We start from the raw sequence: 25,083 nt of genomic DNA, 5'->3' as shown, positions 1-25,083 counted from the left end.
TGATTTCCGATCTAGATCTCCACTATAGATGGCAATTTGTCAGGACTGAATTGGTTCCCCCTAAAACCCCCAATATATATTTTTTAGCTTATACTAATGTTTTCATAGGCCCCTCTAAATCACCATTTTATAATCCCCTATTTTGATTCTTATCTTATTCCATTTATTTTTCAATGTTTTTTGGATCCCTGACAGATCCAAATCCAACGCGGATCACTAATCCAACTATCCAATACAGATCATTGATCCAATGATCCAACATGGATCTGAGGTTGGGCGATTTGCTCTGATCTGCACTTTAAAGCATTGCTAGAAATTGCAATAAAGTTGCTCAAATTCACATGAAAGATGGAATCTCGTATACATTTTGAGAGGACAATAGCTTAGTGAGAGCTCAGCCGAAATTTAGAAGAAGATGCACAAAATTTGGACTAATGTTGCTTCAAACTTATTCTAGTTATTTGGTATTTCGAGATGGACCACATGATGGTTCCTTTTGCACAAAATTCCTAATGTTATATGCAGTGTTTTAAAAAACGCCGAGTCGAACCGGACTCGCCCGGTTCGACTCGGAAATCGTGAAAAGGGGACCGGATCGCCTAAAAAATCGGAAATCGTCCGGTTCTAGAGAGAACCGGACGATTATGTACAGTGAATCGCCGATTCACTGTACGGAATCGGTGAGTCCGAACAGTGAATCGGCAAGTCCATAAGGAATTTTTTTTTTTTTTTTTTTTTTTTTGTAATCCATGATCGAATTGTTTTTGTTTTTTTGTAATCCATGATCAAATTTTTTGGTTTTTTGTAACCCATAATAGAATTTTTTGTAATCCATGATCGAAATGTTTGTTTTCTTTTCTTGTAATCCATGATCGATTTTTTTTTTTTTTTTGTAACCCATGATAGAATTTTTTGTAATCCATGAGCGAATGTTTTGTAATACATGATCGAAATGTTTGTTTTTTTTTTGTAATCCATGATCGAAATGTTTGTTTTTTTTTTTGTAATCCATGATTGAATTTTTTGTTTTTTGCTTTTTTTGTAACCCATGATAGAGTTTTTTGTAATCCATGATTGAATTTTTTGTAATCCATGATCGAACTGTTTTTTTCTTTTTTTGTAATCCACGATTGAATTTTTTGTTTTTTTTGTTTGTTTTTTTTTGTAATCCATGATCGAATTTTATGTAATCCATGATCGAATTTTATGTAATCCATAATTGAATTTTTTGAAAATTTGTGATTTTTTTTTTTTAATCCATGATCGAATTTTTTTTTGTAATCCATGATAGAATTTTTTGAAAATTTGTGATTTTTTTTTTAATCCATGATCGATTTTTTTGAAAATTTGTTATTTTTTTTTTTAATCCATATTATTCAAAGAGAAAATGAGAGAGATGATGATTCTGAGGCCACCCTATCCCAGCCATATTATTCACATATCGAGTCCCAACAGCAACAGTGTAGGGATGAGCACGAAATACTGTAAATTAAATACTGAATGGCGGTTCATGTAGGGAAAGAACATATCAATATTCGCATATTCATTCAAAAACATGAAAATTCTTAATGGAGTACCCTCCTTTTTTATTGAATTCCTAAAAAACAATATTTATAATGAATTTTAATAATTTTTTCGAATTTTTTTTAAGCTTTATTCTGACAGATTCACCAGATTCCCGATCCGGATCGCCGATTCGCCGATCCGGATCGGTGTTTTGGAAGCCCGATCCGAGTCACCGATCCGTTTTTTAAACCATTGGTTATATGTAACTAAAACGTCCAAAACTACTATTTGGCAAAAGATTCCACTGCCAGTCTTCTTCCAATCTCTCGAGGGGAATACCAGCACAGTCCCTAATTTTTCTCCAACTTGGGCATATTTGTTGTTCTGGATTTCACAAGAAGTAAAAACCGACTGCAATTGGGAAAAGGTTCTAATGATGATGATGATGATGATGATTTCACAAGAAGTAAAAATTTGTATAAATTCTTCTTTTCTTTGCAAAAACATGAGAAACAACAATCATATCAAGACAGGCTGTATCAAATTCACAAAACTATTAAGGTTCACAAATTATGGTGAAATATACACTTTATTTCATTGCACCTGCAAGACTATTAAGGTTCACAAATTATGTTTGAAATATACACGATGTCATTGAACGCACAAAACTATTAAAGTTCACAAATTGTGGTGAAATATACACTAGATTTCATTGTAGAAGTCAGGAAATGCTGGTTTCCAAGGTTAGAACTGGGCAACTATGCAGTGTGCCCACCTTCTTTGTTTAATAAGAGAGAACATATTCTTGTTCAGTTGTAACAGATAGAAATACAGTTTAAAGTGGCCAATGACATATATATAACAGTGCCTACCGGGGCCCAAAAGAAGAAGATAAAGAAGTAGTCGAAGAGAAATACTGGTCCGATTGAACACCGCCAGGTGCTTCTTTAGCTTGGCCTGATTCCATGACAGAAAAATAGAAAAATGGTGGTGGGCTTGGTTGTGGGAGTTGGGGTACCTTTCTTTTAAGGAATTGAACCACCATTGACATTGTAGGCCGGAGTGATGGGGATTCTTGAATGCATAATAGGCCCACTTGTAAGGCCCATGAAACCTCTTCTTTTGAGCAGTTGGATTCAAGTACAGGGTCTAAAATTTCCAACGCTTCATTTTTCTCATACTGATTCCACATCTGCAGAGAGAAAACGAATAGACATTATATAAATCATGACTGCATATAATGGCCAATTCATTGATTTTGAATCCATTAGGCTTGAACAAATGGCTAGAGATCAATAAATCTACCGTGCCACCATTCTTTTTTATGTGGATATCATGGTATTTATGTGCACCTGGGTGTGAGTTAGTTAGCAAAGTATTGATAATGATGACTGGACATTCCTAATGAAAGTGCGTGAGTGTAAAAGGTCCAGCAAAGAGAACCATTCAGGGTGTTAAACTAGTACATAACAAATTTGATTGTATCATTTAATCTATTCATAATCTTCTTATTCTACTCATATAGCAAACCACTACAGGAAGAAAGCCAAATCACCTTTGACACAACTTCAAAAACAGGCAGACAATCCAAAGACCTCAAAATTCATGAATAAGATGATAACATGAAATTCCATTCATCTGAACTTCTGACATTTCACAGAGCTTCTCCCTGGAAAGGCATGTTCTCTTAAATACACACACACGCATGCATGCAAATGTGTGTGTGTGTGTGTGAGAGAGAGAGAGAGAGAGAGAGAGAGCAAGAGAGAAAGAGAGAGAGAGAGAGAGAGAGAGAGAGAGAGAGAGAGAGAGAGAGCTATGGGAGCAGAATACTGCGATGGATATTTTTGCAATCAATTTCTTTTACCATGTTGAGAAGAGTATCACAATTCTCCGAGTTATGAGCCTCATTATTTCTTTTCCCACTCAACAGTTCAAGAAGAAGGACGCCGAAACTATACACATCTGCTTTCTCTGTCAATTGACCATGAATAGCATACTCCGGAGCAATGTAACCCCTGCAAAACCACATCCAGAAAGAAGAGATAAATTTCATAAAAAATTTCATTTCAATAAACTATCCAGTTATCCGAACTCAAAATGAATGAAATAAACTTGATTTATTTCTTTCTTATTTGGGAAGTGGGCATCCATCTCAAGTGGAAATCAAAATTCTCACATTGTACCAGCAATTCCAGTATCAAGATGTGTTCGATCTACTCCAAAAAATCTAGCAAGGCCGAAGTCTGCAATCTTAGGCCTCAGCTTATGATCAAGTAAAATATTACTTGCTTTGATGTCCCTATGAATAATCCTTACTTCGCATTCCTCATGAAGATAAGCCAATCCTTCTGCAGCACCTAGCATAATCTTGTACCTCTTATCCCAATCTAGTTCCATACATTTGTCTGAATCTGAGGGAATGAGAAAAAAATTCTATATAAATATAAATGTGGGAAGTCCCATACAAAAAGAAATATATAGATGTGGGAAACTTTTGAGGCCCAGTTAAAACAAAATAATATCAAATAAAACACAAAAAACAAAATGAGGAATAAGAGTATGAGACCAAATAAGTAGAGGTCGAGGCTCTTGTTGGGAAGATACTCATAAACTAGAAGCGACTCAGAGCATTCGATACTGCAGCCCAACAGGCGCACAAGGTTAGGGTGCTGAACCCTGCTTACGACATTCACCTCATTGAAAAATTCTTTCATCGATTGTGTTCGGTTTACCAGGAGTCTCTTTACAGCAATCTCCCTTCCATCTGGAAAAGTTCCCTATGTAAGAACAAATTTTAAATAATTATCAGAAAAAGAAGAAACAAGAATTCCAGAAGAAGAAAGCAAAAGAAATCCTCCAAACATGTTGTGGCACAAAATATTGCTTCATCATGCCCTATTTGTTCCAAGGCACTCTGATTTTAACATTCAAATATCTGAGACCTCTATTGTCCATAGGTACTGTCTAGTATAAGTTTTAAATTATAGTTTTTTCCAGGAGATTCTAGGAAATACCTGAGTTTCTAGGAAATTCCAGGATAACGAAAGTTGTTAAAGTAACCTTGCATGTGGGAAAAGACTTGGACTGATATGCATACAGCTATGCACAAAATGTCAAAATCTTTCTGAGAATGGTGAGAAGTGTTAAGATTGGACTACATCAAAGCCAAAGCTAGAGCTCTATTAACCTCAGAATTTTTATGCCATTGTTTTTTGACTCTCTAATCAATAAAGAGGATTTTCTCAATGCAGTCTATTGGACGAATGCGGCTTTCTTTTCCTTGAAGGGACATTTTGGAGGAAATTTGCAATTATTCATATGACCGAGATAGCTTTCCATCATATCCATGCTGAAGCCATGAAATTTCTAATCCCCCCAGTGAAGTGCTTCTGAATGTCAGTTTGATTGTGTAGGTTCTTCCTTTTATAGCTAATTAATAGTAATCTTTAAATGTCGCATCTGTCTTCTAGACATATTAGGTAAATGCTGGGATTCAAACCCAGGATGTACTGTGAACTGTCAACACTCACTGTAACCATGCTAGCCTGCACAATAAACCCTAAACGAAAGATAAAGATAAGTTCTTTACTTAATGTTTAAACACAAGACTAGCAGTAATATTCCAATAGCAATAAAGTAAAACATCAACAGGGTACTCTATTAATCATAGAATGTTGCATATTCCATGAGCCAGAACCAGATCTCATACACCTAGGCATATAACTCACATGGTTGGTCCAGACATAAGACAAGGGAGCATTATGGAACTACATGATGCTTTAATGCTGGTAAACCTAACAAAAAACTGAAATGGTATGCAACGTTACACTAACGTGATTAAATAGAAAGGTCCATAAACTCGAAATCTTATACCATGATTGAATGAAGTCAAAGAAAGATGCCACACTGCTGTCTTTAGTTGCTGCATTTCAAGCAACTCATGGCATTGACATTCTCAAGAAACAGTAAAGGTAAATGTTCTTCATAAAAGCATAGAGATATCAGGCAGATGTGATAAATCACAATAATTAAATTTGCAATGAAAATGGTAAATCACAATAAGTTAAATATTTCATTAAGAAAAATAGAAAAAATTTCTCAAATGCTGCACAACTAAAGCCACTATGCCTCCCTCTTATTGAAAGACTGACACTTCTTTTATTCTGCGGGGATCATTCCCTACCTTATACACAGAACCAAAGCCGCCTTCACCAAGTTTTCTTGACAACCTGAAAGAACCAGTGGCTTGCCGCAACGTTTCATATTTGAAATTCAACTTAGAGTTGAAAAATGTCTCTGGCAGTTCAGGCAGCTTAGATCGATCTACAAACACACAGGAACATGTGTTTCATCGCTGGTTCCACACACTTTTTTCAATTATATTAAATAGTTCTGTAAATACTACCACAGTAAACTACCTCGCTTTGCTTCCAAGAACCGAGATCTGTGAATAAAGAACCCAAATACGAGGCCCAGTACCAAAAATAAAGAAGGTAAAGTTGCAGAGAGTACAATTCTTAGTTTGGACTTGTTTCCTGCAAAATTAACCAAGTAATATAAAATAAATTATCAAATTAAGAAAAAGTAAATTACCCTGATTTGGGACCTATTTCTTACAAAATTACAACAAATAAGAAAATAAATCACATTGTAGCCAGTCAACCCATATGCAGAGTTCATGAAAGAGGGCTTGCCTTTGTAGGAAGCACTAGGATCATTGTAAAATTTCGTCAAAGAATATCGCATATAACACCCAGTATTCAGTGCCCGAGCTTCACTGGCAGGAGCACAGGAAAGCACAGAAGAAGAAGCCTTCACCAAACAATCTCTACAGAGCTCCATATCAAGGGAATTCCAACACTGTCCCAAACCATAAACCGTGTATCTTGATAAAGAAATAGAACCCACCTTAAATCCTCCATTTTTAACTGCATCAACTGCGATATTCCTTGTAAGGTTCCCAATAGCTTGAAGAAAACCCATTTCATCAGATATATTGGTACTGTAGTTGCAAATTTTTGGGTCCATGAAATCCATGGTTTCATTAAAGAAATCATGTTCAGCATATCTTAAGAAGCATCCATCCATGTAAACTCTTCCTTCAACTGATGGATGGCATGAAGGAATACTTAACCTTGAACTTGCAAAACAGAGTCGGCAATCCGTCTCTGACAGATCCCCCATGCATTGAGCTAGCCCATATAGTTTCCAGCTCTCATTACCAGAGACAGCAGATCCAAAACCCTTATCGGCAATCTGGTCATTGAGAGAGTCCATAATCCTTCGACAATTTTCGGCTAGCCTCATAGGATCCATATCTTGAGTGGAGTTACAGAGACGGGCTACTTCAGTATTACGCGGATCACCTAGGGTCCTCATGGCTACAATGAGGAGATATAAAGCTCCAGCAACCAATGATTGAAGATATCTCATATCTTTTTGGACTTCAATTTGGATCTTTTAGCATGAAAAAACTGTAAGAACAGCAATAAAGCAGGATGTTACATGCCTACAAGTGAACCCTACACAACATCTGTCAACTGAAAAATAGCTCAACTATCGCAGAAACAAAATTTACATATCACTATTATCAGATAACATGCTAAGTCATGTGCAACAACAAAAATATCTCACATTCTTGTTGCAATAATAAAAGATGGACTGGTTCCGATCATAGTACTCTGCTCGCCACTTCACAAACCTGAATGCTATGCATTTTGATGAGCATATTAATTTAAGCTTAAGGGGATGAAGATTTAACTCTGGTTCTTAACTCTAATCTCGAATATGACAAACCATAAACAAACAGAGCATAAAGAAAAAGCACAAAACCACCCTAATATGAGAAGCAAATGCAAAGGACGATAAAAATAGATGACATGCCAAAGTGCTCAGAAGAGAACCCAAAAGATACAACAGTATTCATGGGAACTAAAAATTCAATGAAGCCCAAATGGAAAGCCAAATACATTTGAATTTTCATGGGAGGTGGAACCTGACCTGTATTACCCAAGTTCACAGAAGAAGTGTGTGGATGATGCTTCAACAGGATTCAAAGCCACCTTTGATAGGACTAGGGGGAGCCTGTGCTCATCATCATAGGACTGTGGAGGAATATTTATGCTGAACATTCCCTGGTTTAGTTCAATTCAGCATATAAGTTTGAATTTTGACCTCTGTGCTCCTATATTATTTAACAACAATGGTCTTTATAAATTCTTGTCAAAAAAAAAAAAAAAATATCTTTTTCAACACGCTTCAGCTTACGTATGTACTTTTGCTTCATCTCAATTTCAAAGGAAAACTCTTTCTAATAGTCCGTGAATATAAAACGTGCGTGACTCCTTCCTACTTCATTGCATACGACTCGTTCCTACTTCAATGCATACTTACGCAAGCGCCCCAGTTTGCACCGGTGATTTAACAACGGATCAGTCACCTAGATCAGGCATCGTAAAAATCGGTCTGGATCGATGAATTCGTAATCTTGATCACCATTTTACTGTACAGAACAAATAGTGAACAGGCAAAAAAATATGTGCAAAAACAGTGAACCGACCAAAAACTTATTCGGATTGGTAAATTGACGTTTTCACTATCGCAAAACACTGTTGTTATTATAGCAAAATATTGTTTTACAATAGCAAATTGTTGGTCCTCTTCTAAACCCGAACGATTTCCTATATATTAATAGAATCAATATGGGGTAACCGATTCCTAGGTCGGATTAGGCGATTCCGTGCCGATATGATGTTTTTTAAATCATTAGTTTGCACCATTGTTGTCGGATTTGTTTAGGAGTCTTCTTTAATTTGGTCGACAAACCGAAGGCATTCGGTGCGGCAACAAATTTGGAAGGAATTTTTTAAAAAATTAATATAATAAAATATATTACTTATATCAAAAAATCTATTAAAAAAATAAAATTTAAAAAACAAACAAATGAAAAATAAAATAATAATAATAATAAAGACTATTTTGTGAGAGGCCGAATACAACCAATGTGGACTGAAGCCCCCCGAAGCAGGCTAAAATAAATGTCCTGAAACTTCGCCTCGCTTCAGTCTAGACCAGCGTTTTAAAAAACGCCGAGTCGAACCGGACTCGCCCGGTTCGACTCGGAAAATCGTGAAAAGGGACCGGATCGCCCAAAAAATCGGAAATCGTCCGGTTCTAGAGAGAACCGGACGATTCTGTACAGTGAATCGCCGATTCACTGTACGGAATCGGCGAGTCCGAACAGTGAATAGGCGATTCCGTACGGATTTTTTTTTTTTTTTTTTTTTTTTTTTTTTTTTTTTTTTTTTTTTTTTGTAATCCATGATAGATTTTTTTGTAATACTTGATCGATTTTTTTGTAATCCATGATCGAATTGTTTTTGTTTTTTTGTAATCCATGATCGAATTTTTTGGTTTTTTGTAACCCATAATAGAATTTTTTGTAATCCATGATCGAAATGTTTGTTTTCTTTTCTTGTAATCCATGATCGATTTTTTTGTTTTTTTTTTTTTTTTTGTAACCCATGATAGAATTTTTTGTAATCCATGATCGAATGTTTTGTAATACATGATCGAAATGTTTGTTTTTTTTTTGTAATCCATGATCGAAATGTTTGTTTTTTTTTTTGTAATCCATGATTGAATTTTTTGTAACCCATGATAGAGTTTTTTGTAATTCATGATTGAATTTTTTGTAATTCATGATCGAACTATTTTTTTCTTTTTTTGTAATCCACGATTGAATTTTTTGTTTTTTTTTGTTTGTTTTTTTTGTTTGTTTTTTTTTGTAATCCATGATCGAATTTTATGTAATCCATGATTGAATTTTTTGAAAATTTGTGATTTTTTTTGTTTAATCCATGATCGAATTTTTTTTTGTAATCCATGATAGAATTTTTTGAAAATTTGTGATTTTTTTTTTAATCCATGATCGATTTTTTTGAAAATTTATTTATTTATTTTTTAATCCATATTATTCAAAGAGAAAACGAGAGAGATGATGATTCTGAGGCCACCCTATCCTAGCCATATTATTCACATATCGAGTCCCAACAGCAACAGTGTAGGGATGAGCATGAAATACTGTAAATTAAATGCTGAATGGCGGTTCATGCAGGGAAAGAACATATCAATATTCGCATATTCATTCAAAAACATGAAAATTCTTAATGGAGTACCCTCATTTTTTATTGAATTCCTAAAAAACAATATTTATAATGAATTTTAATAATTTTTTCGAATTTTTTTAAGCTTTATTCTGACCGATTCACCCGATTCCCGAACCGGATGGCCGATTCACCGATCCGGATCGATTTTTTGGAAGCCCGATCCGGGTCACTGATCCGTTTTTTAAACCATTGGTCTAGACATAACTTTTCTCCCGACTTTTCAACCATGGAATAATAGATATGGACAAATTTGTGGACAAAATCAATCGTTTATGCGGAAAAGCTAAATGAGAATTCCAAGAATTTTCCCTAATTCTAAATGTGATTATAAATGATTTTGACCATAGGTAAATTGTTTGAATTTTGGTGGGACCCGCAAATTGGAGAACAAAGGACAACCCTTTTCTCATTGGTGATGAACTATTTATTTATTTTAAGAAAATATTGTGATAGGATTGCAGCCCATCAAAATAAGTAAAACCTCACAATAAAATTTGTAAAAAAAAATTATAGTTTAGGCATCACAAAATATTCTAGTCCGTCATCTCAACCTTGACCATTATAGCTGTGAAAAAAAAAAGAAGATTTCAAGCTCTAAATATGATATGTATTTTAACACATTGTGTAAACCATCCATTTCACCATAAAAATGGTCTACAAAAACTATATTATTTTTTTAATTTCAAATTTCATAGTCAGCGTTGGAAATCTGTGATGGCCAAAATATTTTTTGGATTAAAATTCGAGGTGAGGTTTTACTTTGTTTTAATTAATATTCCAAACCGAGCCCATGGATTTGAGGCTGAGGTGCTTACGGTAGGTGCCCCGGAGATTTAGAGTTTCATTTTTATTAAATATTATTTAAAAAAAGTCCAAATTGGTTACTTAGTTGGACGAAATATTGGAGACATACTGTAACTTACCATAGACCCAGGTAGAAGGCTGCATTCCAAGGTCTCGATAAGTCATTGTCAAAGCAAAATTTAATTAAGCACCATTGTGCAAGGATCGGTAACCTTTAAAGGAGTCCTTCAAATGAAATAAATTATCATGAATGGATTCCAAAATGAAATCAAAAGGAGTTTTTCATTTTCTCACTTTGAATTTAGGGTCCTATTTGTAGGGTCAAATAAATATATTTAATTTTTAACTATTTAATTGTTGGGTGCGGTTTGTATAGAGCCGAGGTTCTAAACAATCAAATTAGAGCCCACCTTCAAATAGTGTCGAGAAATATGGTTTCAATACTGGAAAGTTTTGTGATAGCTTTAAATTATATTTTTCATCTTTAGTTATAAAATTTAAAGCTTGAAAAATAGTGTAGATCGAATAGATCTATGAAAACTTGATAATCTTGGAAATTGACGGTTCCAAAATGCGTTACAAGATGCACTATTTTTCAAATTTGAAATCCATTTTTTTTCTCATGTCCATGCATCTTGATGTCAAGATGATCGATTTGATGATATTTGGGCATCAAAACAACGTCTTCTAGTAAAAGTTTTGAGATAGGCGCTAATTTGATTGTTTAGAGCTTAGGCTCTATGTAAACGTTTCCCTTAATTGCTTGGCAATCTTATTCTAGGTATTTGTTTGGTACTCTAGGGAATGCTATGGTTGGAGGTCCTTTTCTGTAAGAAATTGAAGTGCATGTTAACGCAGAGAACCAGAGGAATGGGTGGGAAAAGAGACTTAACTGGTTAGCACTCGACCATTTGTAATATTGCGTCCTAGGCTCAATTCCTACAAGGGGTAGGGGCCTCTCCCCACTTACTCACCCAAAAAAAAAAAAAGAAAAATGAAATGAAAGAAAATACATTTGTATATGATGTTTAACTCAAAAATATCCTCATGTTACTTTTTCAAAGCATCTCTCTCTTGGATGCATAAAACCAATGGTTTAAAAAACGGATCGGTGATTTGGATCGAGCTTCTAAAAAACTGATCCGGATCGGCGAATCGGCGATCCGGATCAGGAATTGGGTGAATCGGTCATAATAAAGCCTAAAAAAAATCCGAAAAAATTATTAAAATTCATTATAAATATTGTTTTTTAGGAATTCAATAAGAAATGAGGGTACTCCATTAAGAATTTTCATGTTTTTAAATGAATATGCGAATATTGATATGTTCTTTCCCTGCATGAATCGCCATTCAGCATTTAATTTACATCACACAAAAGGATAAACATATAATTATCATGAAATAAGTATATCAACATACATGGACTACAATAAAGCATAAAATTAGTAACATATGATCTAAAAATAAAATGATAGACGACGTTATTGTTCTTCTTGGTCACGCTGGTGCCATTGATTGAATTCGTTTAACAATTCGTTGATTCGATCTAAAAACGAATCATCGATATTAGCAGGCGTCTGACTATTTCCAAATCCCTGAGTGTTAGTGTTTTGTTGTGTTCCCAATCTAAAATCCCCGAAGATTATCCATCCTTCATGCTCACCTGTACTGTCGTGCTCATCCCTACACTGTTGCTGAATAATATGGCTGGGATAGGGTGGCCTCAGAATCATCATCTCTCTCATTTTCTCTTTGAATAATATGGATTAAAAAAAAAAAAAAACAAATTTTCAAAAAAATCGATCATGGATTAAAAAAAAAAATCACAAATTTTCAAAAAATTCTATCATGGATTACAAAAAAAAATTCGATCATGGATTAAAAAAAAAAATCACAAATTTTCAAAAAATTCTATCATGGATTACAAAAAAAAATTCGATCATGGATTACAAAAAAAAACAAAAAATTCAATCGTGGATTACAAAAAAAGAAAAAAACAATTCGATCATGGGTTACAAAAAATTCAATCATGGATTACAAAAACTCTATCATGAGTTACAAAAAAAGCAAAAAACAAAAAATTCGATCATGGATTACAAAAAAAAAACAAACATTTCGATCATGTATTACAAAACATTCGATCATGGATTACAAAAAATTCTATCATGGGTTACAAAAAAAAAAAAAAAAAAACAATTTGATCATGGATTACAAAAAAAAAAAACAAACATTTCGATCATGGATTACAAAAAATTTGATCATGGATTACAAAAAATTCTATCATGGGTTACAAAAAAAAAAGCAAAAACAAAAATTTCGATCATGGATTACAAAAAAAAAAAAACAATTCGATCATGGATTACAAAAAAATCGATCAAGTATTACAAAAAAATCTATCATGGATTACAAAAAAAAAAATAAAATAAAATAAAATAAAATAAAATAAAATTCCGTACTAGACTCGCCGATTCCGTACAGTGAATCGGCGAGTCACTGTACAGAATCGTCCGGTTCTCTCTAGAACCGGACGATTCCCGTTTTTTTCGTCGATTCAATCCGTCCATGGCGATTCCCTAGTCGAACCGGGCGACTCGGCGTTTTTTTAAACACTGCATAAAACAATTCATAGGTTGAAACATCAAAGGATATAAAAAAAATATCCACCTGTTACTTTTTCAAAGCAGCTCTCTCTTGGATGCATAGAACAATTCATAGGTTGAAACGCTGTTTTGAATAATCAAAGGACAGAACAAATTTACAGTATTAAGAAGTGTAGAGTCCATGTTTCTCTATTGGAGGATCAAAATCTTTGTGGATCCATTCGCTTGCCTACCCAATGGATCTATGCAAAAGAACAAAGAAAAAAAAAGGGGAAGACGAGCCCCTACTAGTTTTTTGAAGAGTCAATTTTTGAATTCATCAGTAAGAATGATGGTCAAGACCTTTAATTGGGCTCACATAGTACTACCACCGTTACCCCACCCCCATTCCCATATTGAATGCTATTTTAATATGGGATTCACCTTCACTAATCTCACATAATACAAACTACAATAGAGGCAGCTGGCTGAGCTGGGTTGTGGTTGTGGAAAGTAAAAATTGTATTTGATCTTTTGACATACACAACCTGATATTTCTGACCTATGCAGATATGCACAACTGTATGCGTTTTCAGTGACATTGTAAATAGCTTGAACAACTTGTATACATGTTGTATGTGACATTGTAAATAGCTTGAACAACTTGTATATAGGTTGTATACCATTCTTGTAACCCTATAAAAATATGGCTCTTATACACATATTATGGGGGTTCTGTAATATATCTTTTATGGAGGCTTAATGCCTAGAAATATAGAAAATACAGATATTCTAATATGGTATTAGAGCAGGTCTAGTCTGTGAGCCTGAAAGCCCCTCTGCCACCCAAATAGGCATTTAGCCTATTGTAAAATCAGGATAACCAAATCTCCATTTTGAATAAATTGGGATATCTCAAATCCCACTTTCACCACTCAAATAAAATGCCCAAGATACAATAACAAGTGCAATATAATTGAAAATATATAAGAACAATAAATCAAGTAATATGGGAAATCATCCAAGCATAACACAAATGAAAATAGAGAAGGACATACACATATATGTGGTTCACCCAAGATGGGCTACGTCCACGGGCAAGACGGCAAAGATGTATTCACTATCAAGAGGAAAAATTACAAGATCAGGGTTATACAGAGTTACCTCATACAATCTCAATGAATATTCAAACAAAGAACTTCCTACCACAAAACCACCTACAAGGGACTCCTATCTTTGACTCACCGATGCAACGAATAAATGCCCAAAAAACGGCCCAAAATGAGCCCCAAGTGGTGGTGGTAGGGTTTTATTACAAAAACCTCAATTTCCAACCCCAAGCTTCTCTCTCTACAATGTTTCCTTCCTTCCCTCATTCACCCACGTTTTTCTCTCTCAAAGAAACCCTTTTTATGGGCCTTTACCTAAAAGCATATTTTCTTAATGAGATTGCCCTTTATCAAAAGGGTGAATGCCATAAGGGGTGTTAGCATCACGCCCCAATTCTAACTTCTCTACTTGGATGGTTTTGTAAGCATATCCGCAAAGTTGTCTTCGGTCTTGATCGTGACCAATCGAACTCTTCTATCTTCAACAACTTGTAGGATATAGTGATATTGAACCAATATGTGCCTTGACCTCTTGTGGTGAACCAGGTTCTTGGCTAAATGGATAACACTCATATTGTCACAAAATAATTCCATGAACTTGCATATAATGCCCATCTCACCTATCAATCCTTGAAGCCATACAACTTCTTTCGATGCTTCTGTTGCCGTCATGTACTCAGCTTCGGTAGTTGACAATGCTACCGTGTCTTGGAGCCTTAACATCTAACTTACCAGTCCATTTGCAAACCGAAAAATAAAAGCGGTAGTTGACGTACCTCTATCAAGATCACCAGCAAAATTTGCATTCACAAAACCTTGTATTTGGGTTGAGCCCTTTCCAAATGTGATTGCATAACTAGTTGTACCACTTAAGTATCGAAGCACTCATTTTGTTGCTTCCTAATGAACCTTTGCCATAAACCGACTTAGAACACCAACCTCATGTGCGATATTCGATCTTGTACATACCATGACAAACATTAAATTTCCAATCGCATTTGCATAGGGAACCTTAGTTGTGCTTCTTCTTTCTTCTTCCGTCTTCAGACTTTACATTGAAGACAATTTGAAGTGAGACGCTAAAGGCGTCTTTACCGGCTTTGCATCTTTCACGCCAAATTTTTCAAGTACCATTTCTATGTAACCCTTTTGAGATAATGATAAAATTCCATTTTGTCAATCCCTTTCAATTTCAATCCCAAGGATTTGCCTTGCCGGCCCGAGATCCTTTATCTCAAATCTTTTGCTCTTCGAAGTCTTGAGCTCATCAATTTTTGCCTTATATTTGCACACCAAAAGTATGTCATCTACATATAAGACTAAAATCAAGTATGTACCATCATCAAAGAACTTTAAATAGATGCAATGATCATACTTACTTCTTATGTGCCCAATTCTCAACATGAACATATCAAATGTTCTATACTATTTGTCTTGATGCTTGCTTGAGCTCATACAAGGACTTTTTCTATTTGCACACAAGTCCTTTTTTGCCTTTCTCTATGAAACCTTTCGGTTGTTGCATGTACACTTCCTCTTCAAGTTCTCCATGCAAAAAAGTTGTTTTCAAATCCATTTGTTCAAGCTCTAAATCATGTATAGCAACTAACCCAAGCACCAAGCGAATTGAAACCAACGTGACTACCCGTGCAAAAATTTCATCAAAGTTAATCCCTTCCTTTTGCTAAAAACCTTTTGCCACCAATCTTGCCCTATATCTTTCAAGCTTGTCATCAAGCCCCTTCTTTATATTAAACACCCATTTGGAACCAACAGACTTTTTACCTTTTGGTAACTCCACCAAATCCCAAGTTTTATTTATTTGAAGGGTCAATATCTCCTCTTTTATAGCTCTTTTCCAATGCTCGGTATCATTGCTATCAATGGTTTCACGGAATGATATTGGCTCTTCATTTTCAACGATCAAAGCATGCAAAGTATTAGAATTTACATAATATTTGTGTCACCCGGGTGCACGAGTTTCTCTAGTAGGCGCCTTTGTGCTAAAGGCACAACTTCATCATGATATCCATGTGGTTCTTCATCTTGACTTCTTAGTCCTTTATGCTCATCACCATGATCAATTGATATATTCTAATAAGACATAATTGTACTTGATGGAAGTATTTCGGGGTTGCCTTGAAATTCTTGGCTCTCTTGTTGCATAATTGTCCTTTATCATCATCCCTTTTGCCAATACTTTGGCTTCATCAAAATGCACATTATGGCTAGTGATTATTTTTTGGGTACTTGGATCTCATAACCGGTAACCCTTCACACTTTTACTATAACCCACAAAGATGCACTTCTTTGATCTTGGATCCAACTTGTTTTTTTGGCAACTTGGAACAACTGCATATGCACCACAACCAAAAAATTTTAAATCGAAGTAATCACTTGGAGTCTCATACCATACCTCATTAGGAGTTTTACTTCTTAATGCTATCGAAGGTGATCAGTTGATAATATAACAAGCCGTTGATACGGCTTCCGCGCATAATTCTTGCTCTAGGCTGGCATGGCTTAACATGCACCTCGTACGCTCTATCAAAGTGTGATTCATCCTCTCGGTGATACCATTTTGTTGAGGATGGTAGGCATTTACGTAATGCTTCGTAATTCCCTCGGCCTTGCAAAAATTGTCAAACTCCTTTGATACAAACTCCCCACCATTATCGATCTGAAGAACTTTGATGTGATTCACCATAGATTTTTCAACTTCAGCTTTAAAATTCTTAAATGCATAAAACACATCACTTTTGGACTTGAGAGTTTTGATCCATACTTTTCTTGAGAAGTCATCAACAAATGAAATAAAATATAATGCACCACCATAAGATGCAGTTGGTGAAGGGCCCCATACATTCCAATGAATGTAATCAAGCTTACGCTTGCTTGTATGTTTCTCAGCCTTAAAATGTTGTCTATGTTGTTTCTCATAGATATAATGCTCACAAAATTTAGATTCATCAATTTTAAGTGTAGTAATAAAATTTTTCTTCATCAAGACCTCCATACCCTTATCACTCATATGCTTCAATCTTCTATGTCATAGGCCATATGAAACTTCCTCACCTTCAACCACGGAATTCACTTCATTATTTGTTATTGTGCTTCCTAATAACTTGTATAAGCTCCCAACTAGGACTCATTTTATCACAATTAAAGCCCATTTTGATCATTTGATTACTCCACCTTGATCGGTGAACTTATAACCTTTCGAATCTAAAAAAGATAGGGAAATCAAACTCTTTTTTAGTTCTGGCACATGCCTAACATTCTTAATTGCTCGAATAGACCCATCAAACATCCTTAAGCGAACCGAACTGATTCTAACCACGTTGCCAGTGGAATTGTTTCCCATGGATATCGATACTCCTTCACATAACTCATATGAGTCAAACCATGATCTATGAGGGCATATGTGATTGGTGACTCCACTATCAAGTATTCAATTTTGATAGAACATTGAATTATATGCCACCATAAATACTTCATCTTCAATGAAACCAGATGTAGACTCTTTAACTTGATTTGCTTCATTCTTGGATTCACTTCCCGTATTAGGAGCTTTGGAAGAATTCATTCAATTTCTTTTAAAACAATTCTTCATTATATGATCGGGCTTCCCACAATGCTAACACACATTCTTGTTATTGGGCCCTCTAGATTTTGATCGAAATCTTGAATTAGTTCTTGAATAATTCATCGATGAATCACCTCGTTCATTCGATCGACCTCTTGTCACAAGAGCTTCCGTCTTCGATTCTACCGAACTTCACAAAAATGCTTTCTTTCGAAGTTTATCGGCAATTAAGGCATTACACACTGAGCCCAAATCAAGAGAATCCTCTTTACTACAACTCAATGTAGTAACAATGTTATCATAAGATTCCTGCAATGACCAAAGCAAGGTGACCGCTTTGTCTTCATTATCAATTCTCACACCAATACTCTAAAGTTGACAGATGAAGTTATTAAACTCATTCAAAGGTTGTGACATATTTGCACCTTCTTTCATTATCAAGGTATACAATTTTCTCTTTAAGAAAATTTGGTTTGTGAGAGATTTTGTTTGATACAAACTTTCCAATCTTTCTCACAAATCTTTTTGCTGTCTTTTCGTCAACAATATTAAACAAAATCTCATTCGCTAAACACAAGTAAATAGTAGCCCGTGTCTTCATATCAGGTTCATCCCAATCATCATCGGTCATATTTACCGGTTTCTTATCTTTTCCAAGTAATGCTTTGTGGTTCCCTCAATGTACCAATAAATCTTGCATTTTTAATTTAAAAACTATCTTTCCTATTAAACTTCTCCACCTCAAACTTGTGAGATGTCATTTTCTCAAAAAATACTATACTAATTCCTTGAGCTCTGATACCACTTGTTATAAAATTGGGATAACCCAATCCCCACTTTGAACAAATTGGGATATCTCAAATCCCATTTTCACCACTCAAATGAAATGCCCAAGATACAATAACAAGTGCAATATAATTGAAAAAAAATAAGAACAATAAATCAAGCAATATGGGAAATCATCCAAGCACAACATAAACGAAAATAGAGAAAGACACACACATATACGTGGTTCACCCAAGATGGGTTATGTCCACGGGTAAGACTGCAAATATGTATTCACTATCAAGAGGAAAAATTACAAGATTGGGGTTATACAGAGTTACCTCATACAATCTCAAGGAATGCTCAATCAAAGAACATCTTACCACAAAATCACCTACAATGGACTCTTTTCTTCGACTCATCGATGCCGCGAAGAAATGCCCAAAAAACGACCCAAGATGAGCCCCCAGTGGTGGTGTTAGGGTTTTGTTACAAAAACCCCCAATTTCCAACCCCATGCTTCTCTCTCTACAAGGTTTCCTTCCTTTCCTCATTCACCCACGTTTTTCTCTCTTAAAAAAATCCCTTTTTACGGGCCTTCACCGAAAAGCATATTTTCTTGACGAGGATGCCCTTTATCAAAAGAGTTAATGCCATAAGGGGTGATTAGCATCACGCCCCAACATAGTCAATCCCTTTGATCTTCTTTATTTGCCTCAAATCTACTTTATCTGCCTTGGATCAGATTTGTGCTCCTTCTGGTTTGTATTTGAGATCAGATCTCTTTTTTTCTTTACTTGATCTGCACATCAAGCTTCACATTTTGTTTACCTTTATTTGAGGTTTTCATTTTGATCGATGCTCCCAGTTTCAAGCTAAGATCTGTCTCGTTTTATTTGTGTTGCCCTATTCTTCTCTCTCTGCCCCCTCTAAAAAAACCCATAGCCACTATTTTTCTCTCGATCTCCCTCTAAACTTTTTCTTACCCAAATTGCATGGTCCTAGGGACCACACTTAATTTTTACAATTTTGCAATAGTTACTTCGAGTAAGTATTCATTTATTCACAATTTTCTATTCTTTTTCCCAATTTCCCATTCTTTGTTAGGTTTTTGGTTGATGTCACATTTTCTCTCACTAACATGTTAAAAATAAGCAGGCTTGCAAAAAACAAATGTATTAAAGAAAAAGGGGGGGGTTGGTCGGTGCCCCTTATATGTTCTATGGTGGCCTATCTTATTCCTTTGAATTTGGTGGGTCTTGTTTGTTATAGGCTTTATAAATAGAGTGAATGTTTTTTTTGTTGACTAGACCACTAAAATAGTAGGTTTTTTCTGTTTAAAAAAAATAAAAAAATCATTGTCTATTTATATATGATAGAATTTATTACTCTATTAGATTGTGATCTTTTATGTATGATCGAGTTTTCCGTTACTCGATTCATTTATGTATGATCGAGTTTTCTATTGCTCGATTTATTTTTGTATAATCAAGTCCGTTGCTCGATCTTGTTTGATTGTTTACTAGCTGCTGCCATTTTTGTATAGTTGAGTTTTTCGTTACTCGATCATGTCTGATTGTCTGCGAGCAGCTGGATGGGTCTCGGTTTTACATCGAGGTTTATTGGCTCTTCCAATCACCATTATGTTTTCTCGATTGTTTTTTCTATCTTCGACGAAGATCTGGAGTTTTTGTTTGATTGCTTGAATCTACTTTGATATGGCTGGTTGTTCCTGAGGCCTGCTAATTTGTTATTACTCCTACCTACTTTATTTGAAGCTTATGTTTATGAGGATTGCTGATTTGTTGTTGCTCAAGCTTCTTCTGTTCTTGCCTTGCTTTTAAGCCTTGCCTTTTCTTATCCAAACTTCAGCTGCTTTCTCTTAAAGCATATTGAGCTTGAGGGGAAGGGTGGAAAGTGAAAGTTGTATTTGACCTGTGCAGCCTATTTTTACATGCACAACATGACGTTTTTTACCTGTGCAGATATGCATAGATGTAGGCATTTTTAATGACTTTGTGAATAGTTTGTACGCTCTGTATACCTGTTGTTTACCATTCCTATAATCAAAGTTGCAAGAACCTTGGAGGTAAGGCCACGGTCCCATCTTAAGAACTCGATCCCATGATTCCTCTAAGGGATCTTAGAGGGAGCTAGACTTAGAGAAATAGGGATCGTGCTCCCTATAAAATGTGATCTCGATCTACGTGCTTGTAGGATCCCTTCAAGGAGAGGAGCTACACTATTAATTGAACTAGGGTATTAGTCATCTCTTTGGTATTAGGATATGTTAAACCATGGTGCATATCACATCATGGTATACTGAAGCTATGGTATTAAAAAACTGCAGCTTAATATTACGGTAAACCAATTTATGATATTATTGAAGTATGTTATTACAGTAAATTGGAGTCTTATAATGTATGATAGTAGATTGAGCGGGCATTGGCTGGATCCCAATTTATCATATACCATTAATTTATCTCGTTTATGTATAGCAGAGCTTAGATCCCTCTAAGTCAAAACCTTGATCCCAATGGTATGGGATCTCGCTCCCGATTATGTTAGGATCTAGGTCTTTAATTTGTTAACTATATGGGCACCAATCCTAACCCCAATGAGCTTCCACCCTATGGTGGTTCAGCGTTTCCCCCAACTAATTCCACTCCCACTTCCAACAACTATACCTATAACCCTATAAAAATAAACCTATAACCCTATAAAAATAAGGTTCTTGCACAAATATTGTGGGGGTTTTGTAATACATCTTCTCTGGGGCCATAAGGCCCAAAAATATAGATTATACAAATATTCCAACAATTGTCTCTTAGTACCCATGTACAACCGTACTATTGCCCAAAACACCTTGTTTAGCTATATATCTGCCTTCTGGTTGGCTTCTCTATAAACGTGGGTAAAACTCAATTCTCTAAGGATCCCAGTATGTCTAATTTTGTTCAACAATGAAGCTAACATTCATGGAACCTAGTGCTCTAAGGACTTGGATAAGTCCATCTGGCCTTGGCTCCTTGGCGATGGCTACTTGGGTAAAACTCGAGCTCATTAAGGAATAAAAAATATAAAAATAAAAAAGTATAGAATTAATAAAAGGAAAACCTTTATATAAGGTTGCAACCTTAAAATGTAGAATTAAAAATTCACGTAAAAAATCCATCCAAAAAAGTTGTTTTAGTATTGAAAAACTCTCTAATTGATCATCTCAACATCGATATATATGAATATGACAACGAAAAACGATTGTCTTGCAACATATTATTTAGACCATCCATTTTCAAGATTTTAATATGCTTATAGATCTACTTGATTTTAACTATTTTTGGAGTTTAAAATTTTATAATTAGATATGAAATTAGATTTTGAGATAATCCTCAGAATTTTTTATACCAAAATTACATATTATGATAAAACGTGGAGGTGCGCCTTAATTGGATTGTTTAAGGTTGCAACCTTATAGAAACCACACCCTTACTAAATTTATATATGTAATTTATATTTTTTCACATTGATTTGTAAGTTTTTCTTTCCATATGCACTATTATTATGGTTTCCTCTTTTTGTTTAATTTTTTTCAAATTTCTCTAACCCTGAATCAATTTTTCTAAATCCATAAGGTGGTCGTGGCCAAGTAGCTTCAAACCATTTTCTAACGCCAAAATAAATTTCAGATTCAGAATGGTTTTTTGGGTCTCCTCAATCCCTTGAAAATATAAAATGTCATGGTGTGTGTATTGACAAGTCAAATATTAAAACCAAAATTACAAAATGCCATACTCTAGTTGGAACTTGACCTAGTGCAGAACTGAGTCGCATTGACTCTCAAAAGTACCAAATGAATCCTCCAATTCATTCCAAAATTAGAAGACAAAACAGGAGTCTTGTGACTCAATAGAGACTCGAGCTTAGTCGGTTGCTGAAGGGGCTAAATTAATAAAAATGGAAATTGCTTAGTAATCCTCCTCAAAATCTCAAAATCTCTTCGGACCATCTAGTTTTTTTTGTCTTATGTGTATCTTTGAAAAGTGTTGATATATATATATATATATATATATTTTTTTGTCTTATGTGTATCTTTGAAAAGTGTTTTTTGTCTTATGTGTATCTTTGAAAAGTGTTGATATATATATATATATATATATATATATATATATATATATATATATATATATATATATATATATATATATATATATATATATATATATATATATATATATATATATATGGAAAAGTCTTACCAAGGCGAAAGTGAATAGTGATTTCGCCTATCTTCATCACCGTCCAAGTTTCATCGGACGGTCACGATTGTCTGGTAGTGTTTTAGTTTTTATGTTTTTTCTACATATCAGAATGACCTAAAATTTGGACGATATGTACATATTACTGAGGCACATCTAATAAAAATATAAAAAAAATTATCAGCAAAAATAAATTGACTAAAATACCTCTGAAACTTTTTTAGTATATTTTGGTCAATGTTTTTCATATAAAATATTTTTTTTATAATATTCAAAGATTCTCCTATTTTTTATGAATATATGATCCAAATTTCAAGTCATTCTGATTTATAAAAAAAAAATGAAAAATGAAACACTATCAAACAATCATGACAGCACAATGAACTTTAGACGGTGATGAGAGTAAGCAAAATCACTGTTCATTTTCGCCTATAGGCATTGCGTAGTGTTTTCCTATATATATATATATATATATATATATATATATATATATATATATATATATATATATATATATATATATATATAACAATGATCCAATGCAACGGTTGTATCATAGTATAATGCAACGACACTTTTAGAAAATCATGTTTGTGGTATTTGTATGACCCTAAATTCTGCACACACACTTTCTTCATCTCAATAATCAATCATCCAAAAAAAGAAAAAGTTAAATTTGAACCCTAGATATGGTCAAAACAAGTCATCTCCAAAAACGAATCTAGATCATTCATTTTGTGAATTTCAAGATCTTAGCCTTATATAAACTCAAAATCATTTTTTCCTTTTTTAACATTGTTCATCTAATGATAATAAAACCATCCAAACAAAATGGAAATGAAAAAATCTTTCTAAGGCCTAGATCTAAGCATCTCACCAAAATGAATGGTCTGTGTTAATTGGGCTAAAAAAATACTTTTTAGGTTGTGTTTTCAATTTTTTCTTTTTTTGTGATTGTTCATTAGAATAAAAAGAGTGTATATTTCAAAATTTGGATCAAACAAATGGCTATAACATGGTTTTTTAACCTTGTTGCATCATATTACTATACAACGGTTGCATGATATCATCGCTCATATATATATATATATATATAAGGGCTCTTTTAGCTAGAGAAAATTTCTCAAAAATTCCGGATAGAGACGATTGAGTGTGTTTGAAGTTTAAATATAGGGTGCAGCTAGCATAAGGCCTAGGCTTGAGGCTTTATGCGAAAAAGTAAAATCTAACCTCAAAATCTCAAGGAAAAATGTAGTTTTAATGCTAGAAACCGGCTGGGAAATTTATCGTTCTCCGTGATTATGAAATTTGAAACTCTATGTTGCAAATTTGGCAGATTTACGAACTCTTGAAAATAGATGGCCCAGTTAATATGCCACATGATACACTATATTTAGGGTTTGAAATCTATTTTTCTTTCCAATTCCACAATTTTTGTGATCAAGACGATTAAATTGGATGCTCGCATTGCACTGGAGCTACATTTTCCTGACGGGTTTTGAGGTGCAACTTTATCTTTATCATAATGCCAGACCTCAAATATTTTTTTTGTTATATCTGTGTGTTTGCATATGTGTGCAAAAATGCTTGTAGAAGGCATCAAACTTAAACTATAAAAGCAAGACATACCTAACAAACGCAGCCAAATAGGTTATTCCAATGCTCGAAAACCCTCTAATTTGTCATCTCGACATGGAGATATATGGAAAATGAAAAGAAAAGGATTCCAAGTCCTAAAATATAGTGCTTCTAGTGACACATTTATCTAGAACGTTCATTTCAAGATCATCAAGTGCTTATAGATATGCTCGAACCGTGCTATTTTTTTAGTTTTAAATTTCATAACTAGGGGTTAAAATACTTTTTTTTATTATCATATGTGTTTTTTAGTTCCATCTTCCAACAAGGTATAGAGATGTGATTTACTATGACTGTCTTAGAGTTTAGAATACAGATTCTCTTGATGACTTTATATCACTAAGAGTGAAAAATTATCCTTTTATTCCTTAGTTTAGTTCCCTTTTATATTGTGCTCTAGTCAAAGGTTTCAAAATACTTAAATCATGTTGTTTAGGTCCCTTTACCATGTTGTGCGATGAGTTTGACTCAGTTTTCGTTTTTTTATTTCAATGAATGAATTTTAAACTAATATGCTTCCATGTTCAAGAGATTACGAGTAATCAAAAGATTAGTAATAAGCCAGTCTTTGGCAAAAGAGACATCCAACCATTCGCAATTTGATTCGAGTAAGTGGTTCACACTTCATGAGCAAGGTATTGACTATTAGTACAAAATTTTGCTTGGAGG

General features: G+C 34.4%; 1 protein-coding gene across 6 annotated transcripts; it reads right to left on the bottom strand.

The window, feature by feature from the left end:
• Nucleotides 1-2,076: 2,076 nt before the first annotated feature.
• LOC18430849 (cysteine-rich receptor-like protein kinase 2) lies at nt 2,077-19,083 on the bottom strand. Of its 6 annotated transcripts, none has more exons than XR_016050792.1 (8): nt 7,510-7,638; nt 6,204-6,983; nt 5,928-6,044; nt 5,693-5,832; nt 4,076-4,286; nt 3,693-3,920; nt 3,374-3,524; nt 2,077-2,698 (listed from the first exon to the last, which is right to left on the bottom strand). XR_016050792.1 is itself a non-coding variant. In XM_088860198.1 (8 exons), the coding sequence occupies exons 2-8, from the start codon at nt 6,940-6,942 to the stop codon at nt 2,375-2,377; spliced, it is 1,917 nt and encodes a 638-aa protein (XP_088716324.1). In that variant the 5' UTR covers nt 6,943-6,983; nt 18,904-19,083; the 3' UTR covers nt 2,077-2,374. The 6 variants fall into 6 exon arrangements, 2 of the variants coding, with proteins under 2 accessions (XP_088716324.1, XP_011622120.1); XR_016050793.1 differs by having other exon boundaries at nt 3,826-3,920; XR_016050794.1 differs by having other exon boundaries at nt 3,686-3,920; nt 4,076-4,273.
• Between the last annotated feature and the right edge of the window lie 6,000 nt (nt 19,084-25,083).

The sequence above is a fragment of the Amborella trichopoda genome, chromosome 3, assembly GCF_054954075.1.
Source record: "Amborella trichopoda isolate Santa Cruz 75 chromosome 3, AtrichopodaSantaCruz75HAP2 v2.0, whole genome shotgun sequence".
In the NCBI taxonomy this organism is placed as follows: domain Eukaryota; kingdom Viridiplantae; phylum Streptophyta; class Magnoliopsida; order Amborellales; family Amborellaceae; genus Amborella; species Amborella trichopoda.
The sequence above is the reverse complement of the archived record's forward strand: the minus strand, read 5'-3'. Positions and strand labels throughout refer to the sequence as shown.